Source organism: Mustela nivalis, assembly GCF_964662115.1.
Source record: "Mustela nivalis genome assembly, chromosome: 20".
NCBI classification, from domain to species: domain Eukaryota; kingdom Metazoa; phylum Chordata; class Mammalia; order Carnivora; family Mustelidae; genus Mustela; species Mustela nivalis.
In genome coordinates, this window is record NC_139039.1 from 35,268,723 (window position 1) to 35,283,332 (window position 14,610).

Consider the following 14,610-nt stretch of genomic DNA (forward strand, 5'->3'; position numbering starts at 1 on the left):
GATGTCCTGGTGTTTTACTAGTGAATTAACTGTGGCATCACATAATGGAATGTGATGCCACAATAAGAAGGAATGAAGGAGTCTAGTAACATGAATGGATCTCAAAGGTCTTCTGCTGAGTTAAAGACACCAGCTCTAAGGACTACAGGTTACTTGAACCCATCTATGCAGCATTCATGAAAAGCAAAACTATAAGGTTAGAAGCCAGCTCAGTGGTGGCCATGGGTTAGGGGTCATAAGAGGGAATGACAATAAGGAGTGGTACCATTTATTGGTCATATCTTCCCTACTTTCATTACATCACATTTTGGTTCTGGAACTACCCAGTACTGAGAGACGGGCCTGTGTGTGTGATAGTGACCTTGCTCTCTTCACACTGAAACACACACTAAAGACATAACTAACTTTGAGAAACTGTTTTTGACCTGATAACCGGAGAATACTAAAGAGGAAAAGTCCTCATACAAGGACCGGACTCTGGTTGTTAGATCTGTTGCTCACAGGGATTTGGATTAGTAATTCTAAAACTACTTGTATATATCAGAGTTGAACAAAGGAGAAAATGCACTCTAAGAGCCATTTTTTCACTGATGGAGAAGAAAAGATTATAAATAAGGAAAGAGGGAGATGAGAAGGACCACCGTGGTGCTGGATTGAAGTTGAACATGGGTTTTTAAAATACATACAGATATAGAGAGATACAGAAATATGTACAGGTGTGTATATAAATGAATTAATATCCAAACACGTTTCCTAAGTGCAGCCACTGAGAGAAACGAGAATCAGTGGAGCACATTGAGTACTCAGATCTCTGTTTGTTTGGGTTTTTTTTTTTTTTTTTACCATCCTTTTTAAGTAGCCTCCACGCTCAACGTTGCACTTGAACTCATGACCCTGAGATCTAAGGTTGCATGCTCTACCAACTAAGCCTGCCAGGTGCCCCTCAGATCTCTGTTTCCAAATACCATTTTCTGTAGATGGAAGCAAGGATCCTTGAGGAACTAACTCACTTTAAGACTGGGGCTGAGAAAATGCAAAATGAGGCTGGAGTATCTTATAGTGTCAGAAAATAAGAAAGCGCTCAGAAAAATTGAATGTTGAGAGGACCCAAGAGCTCTTGGGTTGAAAGAGCTCTCAATGGCCAACCGGAAACAACTTCATTAAAAAAATAAAGTGCTGAATTACAACCCAAACATAAAGTAAATAACCATGGGGCCATATGGGTATAAATCAATCCCCCTTCTCCACCTCCATTTAAAATTTTTTTTATGTTTCCCTAAATTTCAAAAATAAAGTAAAATTTCTTAAGCATCCTCCATTTATTGGCCATACCTTCCCTACTTTCCTTCCATTACATTCTGCTTCCAGAACTACCCCCTACCAAGAGACGAGTTGTGTGTGTGATAGTGACCTTGCTCTCTTCACACTGAAACCCACACCACCTCTCCTTTAAATACCCCTCAGTAATTCCTACACATTTTTTTTTTATGATTCTGCTCATACATGGCATTCACTGGGAAGACATCTTTGAACACCCAAGGTGGATATGATTTCCACTTCTGTGAGTTTCATTAGCAGAACATACCTTGAACCCATATCCCCAGTTCCCCGTAGAGCATTTCAGTCCCTAGCACCCAGCTGGTGCTTGAGAGATTACCAGCAAAATCAATGAATTTCTGGTATCATGAGGCTTCAGCCTTCCAATTTAATTCAGGGTAGGTACATGAATTATGACTTCTTCAGTTTACTTAATTCAGGGTAGATTCATTGAACATGAATTCTTCCATTCACTTCATCCTTATGCAGCAGAAGCTCCTTCCGGGCCATGTCCCTGGCATGCGAATCACACAGTTCCTTTTCCTCCTCAGGCACACACTTGTCTGTGAGTCACAAAAATGATACATGTCACCATTCCTATAACCTGTAGAAAGAGCAAAAACTATTTATTTTTGGAAGAAAGCCTCAAGCTCCCCATAGAGGGGAAGCAACAATTCAGTCTGGCCAGGACCCCCAACCGTCATTACTCAAGAACGTACACAGTCCTACCTTCCTCCTCCTCCCTGCCTTGTTGTTCCTGATTGCTTGTTAAGCAGGAAGACAATGCCAGTCTTTAAAGCTTGTTAAGAACAGAAATTTATGATGTTATTTGGAGGCTGAAATCAAAGACTTCAAATAATTCTCTTGGGTTGATACACCTCAGAGTGGCAAGTGTGCCTCCCAGAGACTAATTATGGGATTGTCAATGTCCTTTGGAAGTAACACATTAAAACTGGTTTTTATCTTTCTGGGACAGGATTCTGCTGAGAATAAGATGATACTGCAGCCCACAGTCTGGGCAAGGAAGATCTACATACATACTTGGTCAAATATAAAGTGTACTCACACAGTGTGCCCCAAAACAGTTAAGGAATGTCTCCAGTTCCCTGAAGTTCACCCCTAATTCCCAGGCTTAGAATCCCAGGATTCAGAGCATATCAGCTATGTCTTTAAAACAGAAAGATTAAAGATCTAAATTTAAGTCCCTAAAGAAAAGAGTCAGAATAATCATGGGTACTGGCTGAGATAAGAAAGGTTTCCAAAAGAGGGGGCGGGGGGCAATCCTACCTGAGTCAAAGCCAGGCCTTGAAGAAGGCTTCTTTTCCTGCCTCTTAGAAGGTGGGAGAAAGAAAGCCTACACTCAGCCCGGAGAAAGGAGGGCCTCTGTGCTCCCTATCACCCAGCCTGCCCACTGTGGGTCATCAGCCGAAGTCACCAACTCTGGACCAAGATGCAGACATCATGACGCCTCAGACTAGTGAGAGGGTCATACATACCCTTTGTGGAACAACTCGAGGCTGGAAGGTAAGCTCACTCCCTTACTTTACCCCATTCATGGGTCTCAGCTCTGTTTACATTTTCTTCAATCTGCCTCCTTCTACTGGGGCAAGCAGTTAGAATGGGGCTTTTAGCGGGGAGTCTTCATAAACTTCAGCTTATGGTGGGCTCTTATACCCTATCTCATACCACATGGTCAAGGCTATCATGAAAGGCCCCTGCCCATCCTGTTTTCATCATAGCAGCTGTGACCACAGCAGGCAGCTCTGACATTGAGACTGCCCATCCCTGAGAACATCAGTATCTCTGCCCTAGCTCTGTCACAAAGAGTCATGGTGTGAGCAGCCCTGTGATTCTCCCCAAACACATTCTTTCACAGCCCAACATAATCTACTCTTCACTGCTCTTCGATGAGAAATCAACCCAGTGAGGAAACTGAAGTTGGGCCATTACTCAGAGTGATGCAACAGAACAAGTCCTCATGCCCTGTGGATCCACAGTGAACAGACTCTTCTTGACCCAAAGCAGAAAGGAGGAGGATGGTGGCTCCCCGGGGACATGCTGCTCAACTCAGCTCCTGTCCCCTTGGTTTATCATCAGTCAACTCTGTGCAGTGGTATTCTAGAAGACACAGGAGCCAGAAGCAATGAGACCCAGAAATGGACTATTTGATTGGGTGAATTTATTTATATAAAGATAGAATATTAGAGGAGGAGAAAAGTAGAGGTGGAGGTATCGTGGGTGAACACCAAGCACAATATGGGGACAAGGGAGAATGGCTGACTTTCCGGAGGAAGCAAGGGTCAAACTCTCAGTCACCTGCCAGACCCTCACAGTACTCACCCATGCAAGCCAATTTTCTCCTCCCAAATCCAAGTAACTATGGTTCTCTGCAAATCCTCCAAGCTATTCATTTATACTCAGTGTTTTTGTGACATTGGGAATGACCACCAGGCAGGCAATGAGAGCCCTGTGTCCCTCTCTCCCTTTCTTCTTGCCACCCCTTGCTCAAGATGTGGAGTGGAGACACCTTCAAGTTTCTTCTAAAATGCCCTGGTTCTAAATACATGAATTGCCTCCTTCTGGGAGCCCTCTAAGGTTCCCCCTTTCCTGCTCTTACAGCCAGTCACTACACAGGGTATCTGAAGAATGAGGATGGCGAACCTTAGTTCAAACACACCTCAGCAGGTGGAAGCGTCAAGAAAGGAGGCATATTTGTAGAAATGTCACCAGATTGGACAAGGAAATAGGTGCTGGTTTAAGGAGACGCCAAGGAGGGTTTACCTGGCATTACTTGAGAGATGCAGAAGACGAAGATGAGAAGGAGAAAGAGCTTCATGGCGCTGAGTCTGTGGAGAACTCCTCGAAGTCCCTTGACAAGAGAAGACAAACAGCAGTGTAACAGGGTTGAATAAAAAGTCATTTAGAGCCTCCTCTTTTATAAGTTTGAACGAGGTGACTAAACACGGCTGAGAAGGTCCATTGTGATCAGAGCACTGACTGACATGTAGAGTGGACAATGAAGGCCGGAAAATAAACAAGGACAGCGATTAGCAATGTTTGGTACAGGGCTGGGGTCATTTCTTTTGTTAGCGTTGAACAAATCAAGGCCTAGGAAGAACAGTAATGGTAGTGACATGATAATGACTAGGATTCATGGAACATTTACTCTATGAAAAACCTGGCATGGTTGGTAGGACCTTTTTTCTCAGTTATTCTCAGAGAATGAGAATAATCTGCTCCTGCAACTTGGGGACAATTACAGTCACACCAGGACTTGTGTTTTTCCAGTCATCTCTCTAGTGCTTCGTAGAACAGAAACCACCACCTACCTCTTATGACTCACCTCCCAAGTCGCTATTCCCTGTGAAGAGGTGGTCGTTCTGATCTCCAGACGTCTGAAGTCTCTTCTGAGCTCAGCCATTTCATGTGTTCTTAATAAGGTCTGTCCCTGCCTCGTCTGACCAGGGAAATTTTCCTGTTCCAGCAATGACCCTGCTGATTCAGGTCCCTGTCCCGGCCACAGTGATGTCTCATGACTGAGACAACCTCGTGTCCTCGGCTCTTGTCCTGCCGAGCAAACACGGTTTCTGGTGTAGGTGAAAGCGGAGGGGATTTCCTTCTTAGCCAAAGCCCGAGGAAGACCCAGTTGTTCTCTTTGCAAATTAGGCCCTTGTCTTGAGGCAGGGGATTTAGTGCAACCTACCTCTCACATTTTACTTCACCTGCCATTTCACTCTTCACCTGCCAGTAATCAGGGCTTGGCTACCTGACCCTGACCTTGACCCAGAATCTCACGGAGCTCAGGAAATCCTCATCCAGAAAATTTTGCATTCCTCAAAAAACAATGATTCCCCCTGGATGAACCATTGTCTACAACAATTGTCCTCAGGAGTGGCTAACTCAAGGATTTTCATACCTTTCCCTCTTCTCCCTAGGCAATGGTCGATAGCTTGTCTTACACTCATACACGTAAGTAGAAGTAAAAGGGAAGAGTGTATTGAAGGAGATTATTTCTGCCTTCCTGCTGCCAGAAGCAAAGTAGCCTCACTTGATGCAGGTCCTAATATGAGCCTTAAATGTACACACGAGGAAAATAAGACTAGAGATATTTAGTGTAGTGATAGCGTTTGTATGTGGCGAAGTGAAAATCAGAATCAGAAGTCTGGGTCCAGATTCCGAATTCTTTCCTACTGCGATATTGTCCACTAGTCTCTTTACATAAGGATTGGCTCTTAGAATAATCCATTAAAATTTTTACATTTTAAAAGAATAAAAAATTAACTAATCGTCACTTCCCATAGACTAGTGATAATTTAGACATTAGGGCATAAAAATAAAAATTTTTATGATATTACCCCAGCCAGTGTAAAAATCCACCATACATAGCAGCAATGTCCACAGTAGCCAAACTGTGGAAGGAGATGAGACGCCCTTCAACAGAGGGATGGATAAAGAAGATGTGTCCGTATATATAGTGGAATGTCACTCAGCCCTCAGGAAAGATGAATACCCACCATTTGCATCAACATGGATGGAACTGGTGGATATTATGGTAAGTAGTCAAGCAGAGAAAGATAATTGTCATATGGTTTCACTCATATGTGGAACAGGAGGAATCGTGCGGAGGACCACAGGGGAAGGGAAGGAAAACTGAAAGTGAAGAAATCGGAGAGGGAGATGAACCATGAGAGACTCTGGACTCAAGGAAAAAAACTGAAGGTCACAGAAGGGGTGGGGGGAAGAGGGATGGGGAACCGGGTGATGGATATTGAGGAGGGCACGTGTGGTGAGGAGCATTGGGTGGTACACATAACTAATGAATCACTGAATACTTCATCAAGAACTAATGATGTAGTACTGTATGGTGGCTAACTGAACAGAATAATAAAAAATAAAAAGAAGTCCATAGCCTATGAGCAAGAAATGGTCTCTCGCCCATGAAATCTGCCAGCCCCCGGTCTTGGGCTTCCAGCCTCCAGAAAGGTGAGAAATAGGTACGTAAACTGTTATTTATAGCCCCTCCCTGGTCTATGGTACTGTGTTACAGCAGCCCAAACAAACTAAGACCCACACCATATACAAAATATTTAATATCTCTATGATGGATGGCACCGCTGAAAATCTTACCTGTATTAATGAATCTGGAACAATTTACCTCTAGCTCTGCTAGTTTTTGCTTACATATTTTGAAAGCACTTTGTAAGCACTTTTGAAAGTGCTTACAATTTTTAAAATTTTTTTGAGCGAGTGAGCGAGAGGGAGAGAGCGCGCAAGCAGGGGAGAGGGGCAGAGGGAGAGGGAGAATCAAGCTCTGATGCAAGACTTGATCCCAGAACCCCAGGGTCATGACCTGAGTTGAAGCCAGACACTCAACTGACTGAGACACCCAGGTTCCCAAGTGCTTACAAATTTAAAATGATTACATCTTTTTAGTTAATTGAAATATTTATCATTATGCAGTAACCCTCTCTTCACCCAACAGGGTGGGGTGTTTATTTTCCTACCCTTTCGTTACAATACCTCTAGTTCTCTTCCTTTTTTCTTAACCTTTCCAAGTCCTTAAACTTTGTGTCTCTTCTACATAGCATGCAGCCGGAGTGAGTTCTTTTACCCAGACTGATTTATTTCCATCTATTCATGTATTATGTTTACTGTAATTACTAATACATGGAGATTATTGCTACCATTTTGTTCTGACTACGTGTTTCCTTTTTCTATGCTGTTTGCTTCCTTTTGTGCCTTTGTTAATTGAGTTCTTGCTTTTTTTGTTTTATTTCCCCCCCTTTTTTTTTTCCCTCTACTGGCTTGGAAGTTACACACTAGGTTTCTTTTGTGTTGGAGATTGTGCTTGGAATTCTACCATGCACACTTAGAAAGGTCTCAAGTTAACACATTATCCTCATTCCCAACCAATAGAAGAACCTTAAGACGTCAGTTGTGATCACCTCCTTGTAACTCACAGAAACACAGAAAAGAAAGGTGGTCACCAGGTGCTAGGGAACAGAGGAAACAGGGAGATATCGTTTATAAGACACAGTCTCAGTAATGTAGAATGGATAAATCCTGCAGAGTTGGTACAGGGCATCATGACTAGAGCTAACAATATTGTATGTTTATTGTAAATTTGCTGAGACAGCGGTACTTGGGGGACTCAATTGGTTGGGTGATCACACTCAGATCTTCCACTCAGATCACAATCCCAGGGTTCTAGGATCAAGTCCCGCATTGGGCTCCCTGCTCAGCAGGGAGCCCGTTTCTCCCTCTCCTTCTGTCCCTTCCCCTGCTCATTCTCTCTCTCTTTCTCTCCCTCAAATAAATAGTGTTTAAAACTAACGTCACAGACCGGGAATATTCAAGTCCTGTAACCCCCGTAGGCAGACTATTTGGGAAGTCAGTGCCAATGAAGAGCAGCAGAGAGAGTAACATTGGTAACCATATCTGGATAACTTTACAAACACTGATTTACAGCTGGTAATAATGAGTCCACTGTTCATGTACAAACCTGCACTAAATTTTCTTTGGTTGTTCGTTGATGGGGACCTGGTCATAGAGATGGTCCTCTTTATTACTCGTCGTCACAATTCCTCTCACACTCCTTTCTTTTTCCTGTGACTGTTTAGGTTTTGGAAGGATGTTGGTAAAACTTATCTGTCCCCTTCGTCCTTCAGCTTCCGGGTCACCTTGGGCGACCTCCTGCATCCTCTCCCCACCAGGTCCAGATTGGCTTTGTAAATAGCAGAAAGCCACACCCATGCCTCAGTTCGCTCCCTCTGCAGAGGGAGGATAGGGACATTCTAGTGGAGAGGTGACTTCCTCGGGACACGACAGCAGATGTCATGCCCTGAACCAGAGAAGTGAACAAGGAAGACACACACAAAGTAATCACACCTATCAGCGGATGCCTTCTGACCTTCTGCCGTTGAGGTTCCTCTCTGGATGATCTTTTGGTGCACCTGCCTGTGCCCAGCATCTTTTGGTGCACCTGCCTGTGCCCAGCACCACACCCCTAACGCTGGGCTCCCTCAACAGCGCCTCCCACTGGGCACTTTATCTGCTGCACGAGCACATCCCAGGGCCAAGCCCTGTCCTCACGTCGCCTCACCCCACTCTAGGGGACCCTTTCCTATCCAGCCTTCCTGCAGTTGTTAAAGAAAACCATAACCTCCCTTCCACGTGGATAGAGTATTATCGACCAGCCAAAAGAAACGTCTTCGATCACGCTCCTTCACTGACGGTGTCATCTTGTGATTTAACTAAACGGAGTCTGGTTTCTACACCCGCCAAAGGAGGCTGATAAACCAGTCTAAGAATGACAGGTTATATGAATGAAAATGCTTTGCAAAATATAAAGCATAATATAAATTTTATTCTTACATCGTCTCCCTCTCACTGACTACCCCTCCGTGGAAGACAACTGTTCCTTTAATCGATCCTAATGACACAATAATTGAATAGTGAGACCAGCATGTCGTTTGGGTTATTAGGACAAGGGAACCAGCTCAGATCCCGGCATCAGGGCCTCTCGGCTGCTCCACGTGCCCCGTCAGCTCCTCTTTACTTTGCAGCAAACGGTGAACGCCCGGCAGGGGCCTCGGAAGGGCTCACAGTCTGGGGTCCCTTGCTTCAGGCAGATCCCACCACGGAGGTAGCAGGGTCTTTCAAAATTGAACCCCCTGGTGCTGTCTGCAAAATGAAAAGGTGTTTGAATGAAGCTGAAGGTGTGGGGAGGAATGCTGGGGACCTCATGGAGGGAAGCCCTGTACCTCCCAGTCCAACACTGACAGCCAGCAGCTTGGCTCCAAGAGTGGGACGCTCATTCTGCAGCAAGGTATCACTGTCAGTGACAAATTGTCCTTCCTGACAAGTTGTTCCCACCTGGACATTAACTGGAGGGTAAGAGGAGCCACTTCTAGGTGCTCCTCACCAAGCCCCCAGCCCCGATACCCATCACAGAACCGTCTGAAGAAAGCCTTACCCAGCGAGACTCAAGATCACCCCTGGGACATGAGCAGAAGCGCTCCCCAGGCGGGGCCCGTGTTCAGGATCATTGTCTCCAACAGGTGATTCAACTAATTGTCTCTAATCATCCAGTTCATCCACAGGGAAAGGAGGGAGCAGAAGACAACTACCTAACAAGCCTTTTCCACAGGACATTGTAAATCCCCTTCAAGGAATGTTTAACCTCGTCAAGAAGTTACTTTGGGGTGTCGAATGGCCTCTAAGCAGCCCCCGCTGCTTGACTCTTGGGCTATGGTGGGCTTGGGAAAAGGAGGGCATCGTGGCTGGTATTTACCGTGCAGTACCTGGAAGATGATAACGGCAGTGATAAGGACCACGTGGAGAAGTCTCATTGCTGCGGAGCTGAGCTTTCCCAAGGGCTGATGGTGAGAAGCAAGAGGATACAGTCAGAAGCCCAAGGGTCAAGGTCAGAGAAGGTCACAGCAGCCCAGGGACTGGGGTCGTGATGAACTCGCCCTGCCCAAGGCCCCCCTCCTCTGTCGTCAGCAGGTGAAACCACAGCAGCTCCCCGAGCCCCAGCTGCTGGCCCTGTTTTTCTCTCAGCCTGTGGGTTGAAGCACTGCAATGGTTTTCTTAACTAAGTTTTTAAAATTGTAATTCCAGTTTAGGTAACATACAATGGGGTATTAGTGTCAGATGTACAATATAGAGATTCAACACCTGGGACACCTCACAGCAGGTGCACGCCTTCATCCCTGGCACCTGTGTCGCCCATTTCTCCACCCACCTCCCCTCTGGGGACCATCAGTGCGTTCTCTAGAGTGAAGAGTCTGTTTCTTGGTTTGCCTCTCTTTCTTCTCTCTTTTACCATTTGCTTAATTGTTTTGTTTCTTAGATCCCACATATGAGTGAAATCAGATGGTATTTGTCTTTTCTCTGACTGACTTATTTCACTTAGCATAGTACTCTTTAGCTCCATCCATGTCTTTGCAAATGACAGGATTTCATTCTTTTTACGACTGAGTAATAGTCCATTATATATATGATATGTATATCATATATATTCTTTTTCCCATATGTATGCCATATCTTCTTAAAAATCCACTCAATGGATTGGCCTGCCTCCATATCTTGGCTATTGCAAATAATGCTGCTATAAACATAAGGGTGCATGTATCCCTTTGAATTAGTATTGGGCATTTTGGGGTAAATATTCAGCAATGTAATGACTGGATGGTAGGGAAGTTCTGTTTTTAGAGGCACTGCTATCTGACCTCCCCAGGTGAGGTTGGAGTCTATCCAGGCAAAGCTGAAGCTACAGCCCCTGAGGGTGAGAGGGAAGGCTGACAGCCAAGATGCTACAAAAAGGAGAATCAAGGAAGTTCCTCACAGGGAAGGAAGTTCATCAGAAAAGAATTTGAGGCAAGCCGACGGGATGGCCCAGGGCTCCTTACAGAAGATCCAGAATGGCGGTGGCTTGGCTCTAACCCTCCTGGAGGATCCATGTTGAGGGAAGAAAGAGTTCATACTGGTTAAAAATTAGGGGGAAAACAAGCCCCATTATTCCTACGATTTGAGTATTATCATTTAATTTTGTTTCAATTAATTACTTTCCTGGTTATAAAAAATAACACACATGGGAAAACTGCCAATAATAGAGAAATGTAAAAACTGGAAGGTAAAACAACCCATAGCCCTACCTTCCAACTACTTTCAATTTTAACCACTATTTACACCTCAGAGTACTTCTATTCTTTTCCCTTGTGAACTAAATCATGTAAATATTAATTTTTAACTTTAAAATATAGGATTATAATTCATAACAAGATCCACTGCAGTTTTTTCCCCCACTTCAATATTATCTTAGACACTCTTTAATGTCTATTGAAATACATTGGTTTCACATTATTTGTGTGACTAAACATATATCTTTAGAAATTCATAGAACTCTTAACATTTGTATAAATTCCTAGACACAGAACGTCAACCTACCCAAGTGTTTCAAGTTTTATGGGCATTGCCCACTGGTCCACTCAAAAAACTACTCTACCACTTTATCTGCTTACTGACAATGTGTAGAAATACCTTTTAACTGTTGATAATCCTATCAGTACTGGTCATTATCAACTGCTTCAATCTTTGCAGATCACATGAGTGAATAATAACATTGCCTGTTTGCTTTAACATATCTTTTTAACATTATTTCGGAGGTTTAGCGTTTGCTAAAAATATTCATGGGTTATTTTTTCTCTCAGTACCTGTTCATATAGTTCACCTGTTTCTCTATTTTCCCATTCATCTGTTCTTACTGACTTCTGAGAACTCTCTGCTTATTTAAAGTCATTAATCCTTTATCACATGCCTTGCAAAAACTGTTCCTGGCTTCCTGTTTGCTTTGCCCCCCCTCTTCTAGTAGCCAGAATTTGTGGCTACTCTCAATGATTATTTTTTAATTTGTTCACCTTTGGTTTTTCTTAAAGATATATTTTATCCGTGTGTTTACCTAATTATGTCTGTATTCCCAGTCAGTTTCAACCTCAGTTCTTTGGCTCAGAAATGGAAATTGTTCTGAAAAGCTGTGACAGATGTGGGTTCCCAGGAATGACATGAAGACTAGTTCATGCCCCACTTAGAAATATGAATTTTCTAAGCCCACCACGACACCCTCACACTCTAACCCTGTGCTACCTTGGAAGAAAGGCACATGTCTGAGTTTATGTCTTTGTTCTCTTAAAACACAGTCTTGCACAGAAGAGAAACAAAATCACACATGATGGGCAGGGATGGACGATAACCAGGCCTACCCTGATGTGACAATACTGCACGACACCCTGGAGAGAGCAGATGAGCCATGTTGCATATGAGTGAAAGCACCTAATCCTAACTTTGCCAGATATCAAATGCCCAGAAAGGCTCAGGCCGTGGGGTAGATTCTGCTCTTGCCCCGCTTCCATTGTCTCTTCTTGTGCCATGCTTGCATGATGTTAACTTGCATTTAGTACCATGGAATATTACTCAGACATGAAGAGAGTGAAATCTTGCCATTACAATGATGTGGATGGAGCTAAAGGGTACAATGCTAAGTGAAATAAGTCAGTCAGAAAATGACAAATACCATCTGAGTTCACTCATATGTGGAATTTAAGAAACAAAACAAATGAGCAAAGGGGAAAGGGAAAGAGAAGCAAGAAATAGACTCAACTCCAGAGAACATACTGATAATTCCCAGAGGGGAGGTGGATGGGGGACAGGGGAAACAGGTGCTAGGGATGAAGGCTGCACCTGTCATGACCAGCACCAGGTGACGTATGGAAGTGTTAAATCGCTATATTGTACACCTGAAACTAATACTACACTGTATGTTAACTGTTATTTAGATAGAATTTAACAAAAAGAAAAGGAAAATGAGTTATATGCTGATTTTCAGCTGTGCAGGGATCAAGAATCAACTGTATAATTTTCTTAATAAAATGTTTTAATGTGGCATTAAAAAAAAAGTCAAGCCTCCTCTCTAGTTCTTGCAGGGATGCACGGCCAGTCTGAATGAGTCAGTCTTACAAACTTTTCAAATACTTAAGTTAAAAACAAGTTTATTGCCTTGTTCATTGACACTGCATTGAAATGACAGGTTTTGTTTAAGAAAAGCTCATGGTGGGGCACCTGGGTGGCTCAGTGGGTTAAAGCCTCTGCCTTCAGCTCAGGTCATGATCCCAGGGTCTTGGGATCAAGCCCCGCATCGGGCTCTCTGCTCCGTGGATAAGCCTGCTTCCTCCTCTCTCTCTCTGCCTGCCTCTCTGCCTACTTGTGATATCTCTCTCTGTCAAAAAAATAAATAAATAAAATCTTTAAAAAAAAAAAAAAAAAAGAAAAGAAAAGCTGATGGTGGATGATTGAGTCTCTTCAAGAACAAGGTTCCAGCTTCCATGTTTATGCCTTTTTTTGAAGATACCCTTTTTTGTGGTCTTCCAAACATTTCTTCATCTAGATCTAGAACACTTCTTGGGACTTCATTTCTGATAGTTTACACTTTCTCTTTGTATTTGAGTTAAAAACAAAGACTCTTCTGGGTATTTTATAATTACCACTCCTTCTCCCTTGGTATTTTATAATTGGCTCCCATTTGCACAGAATGCGCTACTGATGGCATGCAATGATTTTGTCCCTTGCCTCACTGGTTGGATTTTGATTGGTCTTCTTGTGGTGCCTTCTCAATGGTTTTTCAAGTATAAAATCATAAACCTGCAATAATTATGATTCAGCCCCCTTGATTCTGAGGTATAGACTTGACACTTTTCTCCTCTCATTAACTTACATAGACTCACAATCAGTGGAGCCCTCAGATCACCTTCCCCGACCGGCTTGCTTAACCAAGATATGCTTCCTTATTGCTCAACATGGTCAAGATAATGTCACCGCCAAGCCTGCAAGAGATGCCCCTCATCTGACAGGACTCCTTCCCAGTCACTACAGTGCAAATTTTGCCTTATTTCCCCCATTTTTTTCTTTCTTGTTCTCTGATTCCTCCCTTCTTGGGTCAAAGAGCAACTTCCTTAATCCCCAAAACCAAACAAGATTTTTCAAAAATAGATTTTAAAAGTTTAAAAAAAAAAATAGATGCCCCAGGAGTTTCTTGTCACATGTGATTCCTTCCATGAAACCCTTTGATTTTTCTTCCAGGACTTAACTATTCATTTCAACTCATGCATTAAGCACAAGCTGTGGTTTCAGCCCAGATGTCCCTGGGGAATCAGAAACCAGTGAAGGGAGTGAGAGGGTTTTAGGGACAACACTGTCATTCAAGGCTTCTGCGACCCCCAGACTGAGTCCACCACTGTCTCAAGGCCCAGAGTTGACATGAGTTAGTTTATGTCAAGATTTCCATTTGACAAGTGAGATCCAGAGGAAATTCTACTTTGGGTCTAGGAATTTGGGCTATTACTGTTTATAAGCTCTGAGAGAAGTCTCTGGAGGATGTAGGGAAAGGAAGAAAAAAAATGTCAAAAAGAAGAGGAACTGATATTTTTAAGGAAAGGAAGTAGACATGAAGGGAGGGAGGAGGACAGGAAAAGAGAAGGAGAGAGAGAGACAAAAAGACCATGTGAATCTCATATAAAATTCTCCCCGAGTATTGGCGCAATAAGGCCCTTGAGTCTGCTCCTCTGGGTAGGTGACTTCCAGAAGGGCAGGCCACAGAACAGACGGCCCCGGGTCAGCACTTCTGTTCTCTGCTCTATAAAGAGAAAACAAAATACTGGCTGCTCTGTTCTCAGCCCATTCCCTGGCCTATGGAGGTCTGAGCTGACAAGCACCACCCCAAGCAGACCAGTCTCACTG

General features: G+C 43.6%; 1 protein-coding gene and 1 long non-coding RNA gene across 11 annotated transcripts in view; both read right to left on the reverse strand.

Annotated features, from left to right (window-relative positions):
- Positions 1-1,732: 1,732 nt before the first annotated feature.
- Positions 1,733-4,882, reverse strand: LOC309855356. The gene is made up of 3 exons (XR_014306760.1): positions 4,661-4,882; positions 4,099-4,186; positions 1,733-1,880 (listed from the first exon to the last, which is right to left on the reverse strand). It is a non-coding gene; the product is annotated as an uncharacterized lncRNA (long non-coding RNA).
- Positions 4,883-8,669: 3,787 nt separating this feature from the next.
- LOC309855355 (uncharacterized protein) overlaps positions 8,670-14,610 on the reverse strand; it is a 61,522-nt gene continuing 55,581 nt past the window's right edge. For 9 of the 10 annotated variants that reach the window (XR_014306749.1, XR_014306750.1, XR_014306751.1 and 6 more), the window contains 2 exons: positions 9,621-9,695; positions 8,869-9,000 (listed from right to left, as the gene is read on the reverse strand). Coding sequence is in view for 1 of the 10 variants with exons in the window: in XM_082715540.1 (XP_082571666.1) it covers positions 8,861-9,000; positions 9,611-9,695 (225 nt within the window). In the remaining 9 variants the exon portion in view is untranslated. Of the gene's footprint in view, positions 9,001-9,610; positions 9,696-14,610 lie in introns of all 10 variants that reach the window. The other variant, XM_082715540.1, reaches the window with a different exon arrangement.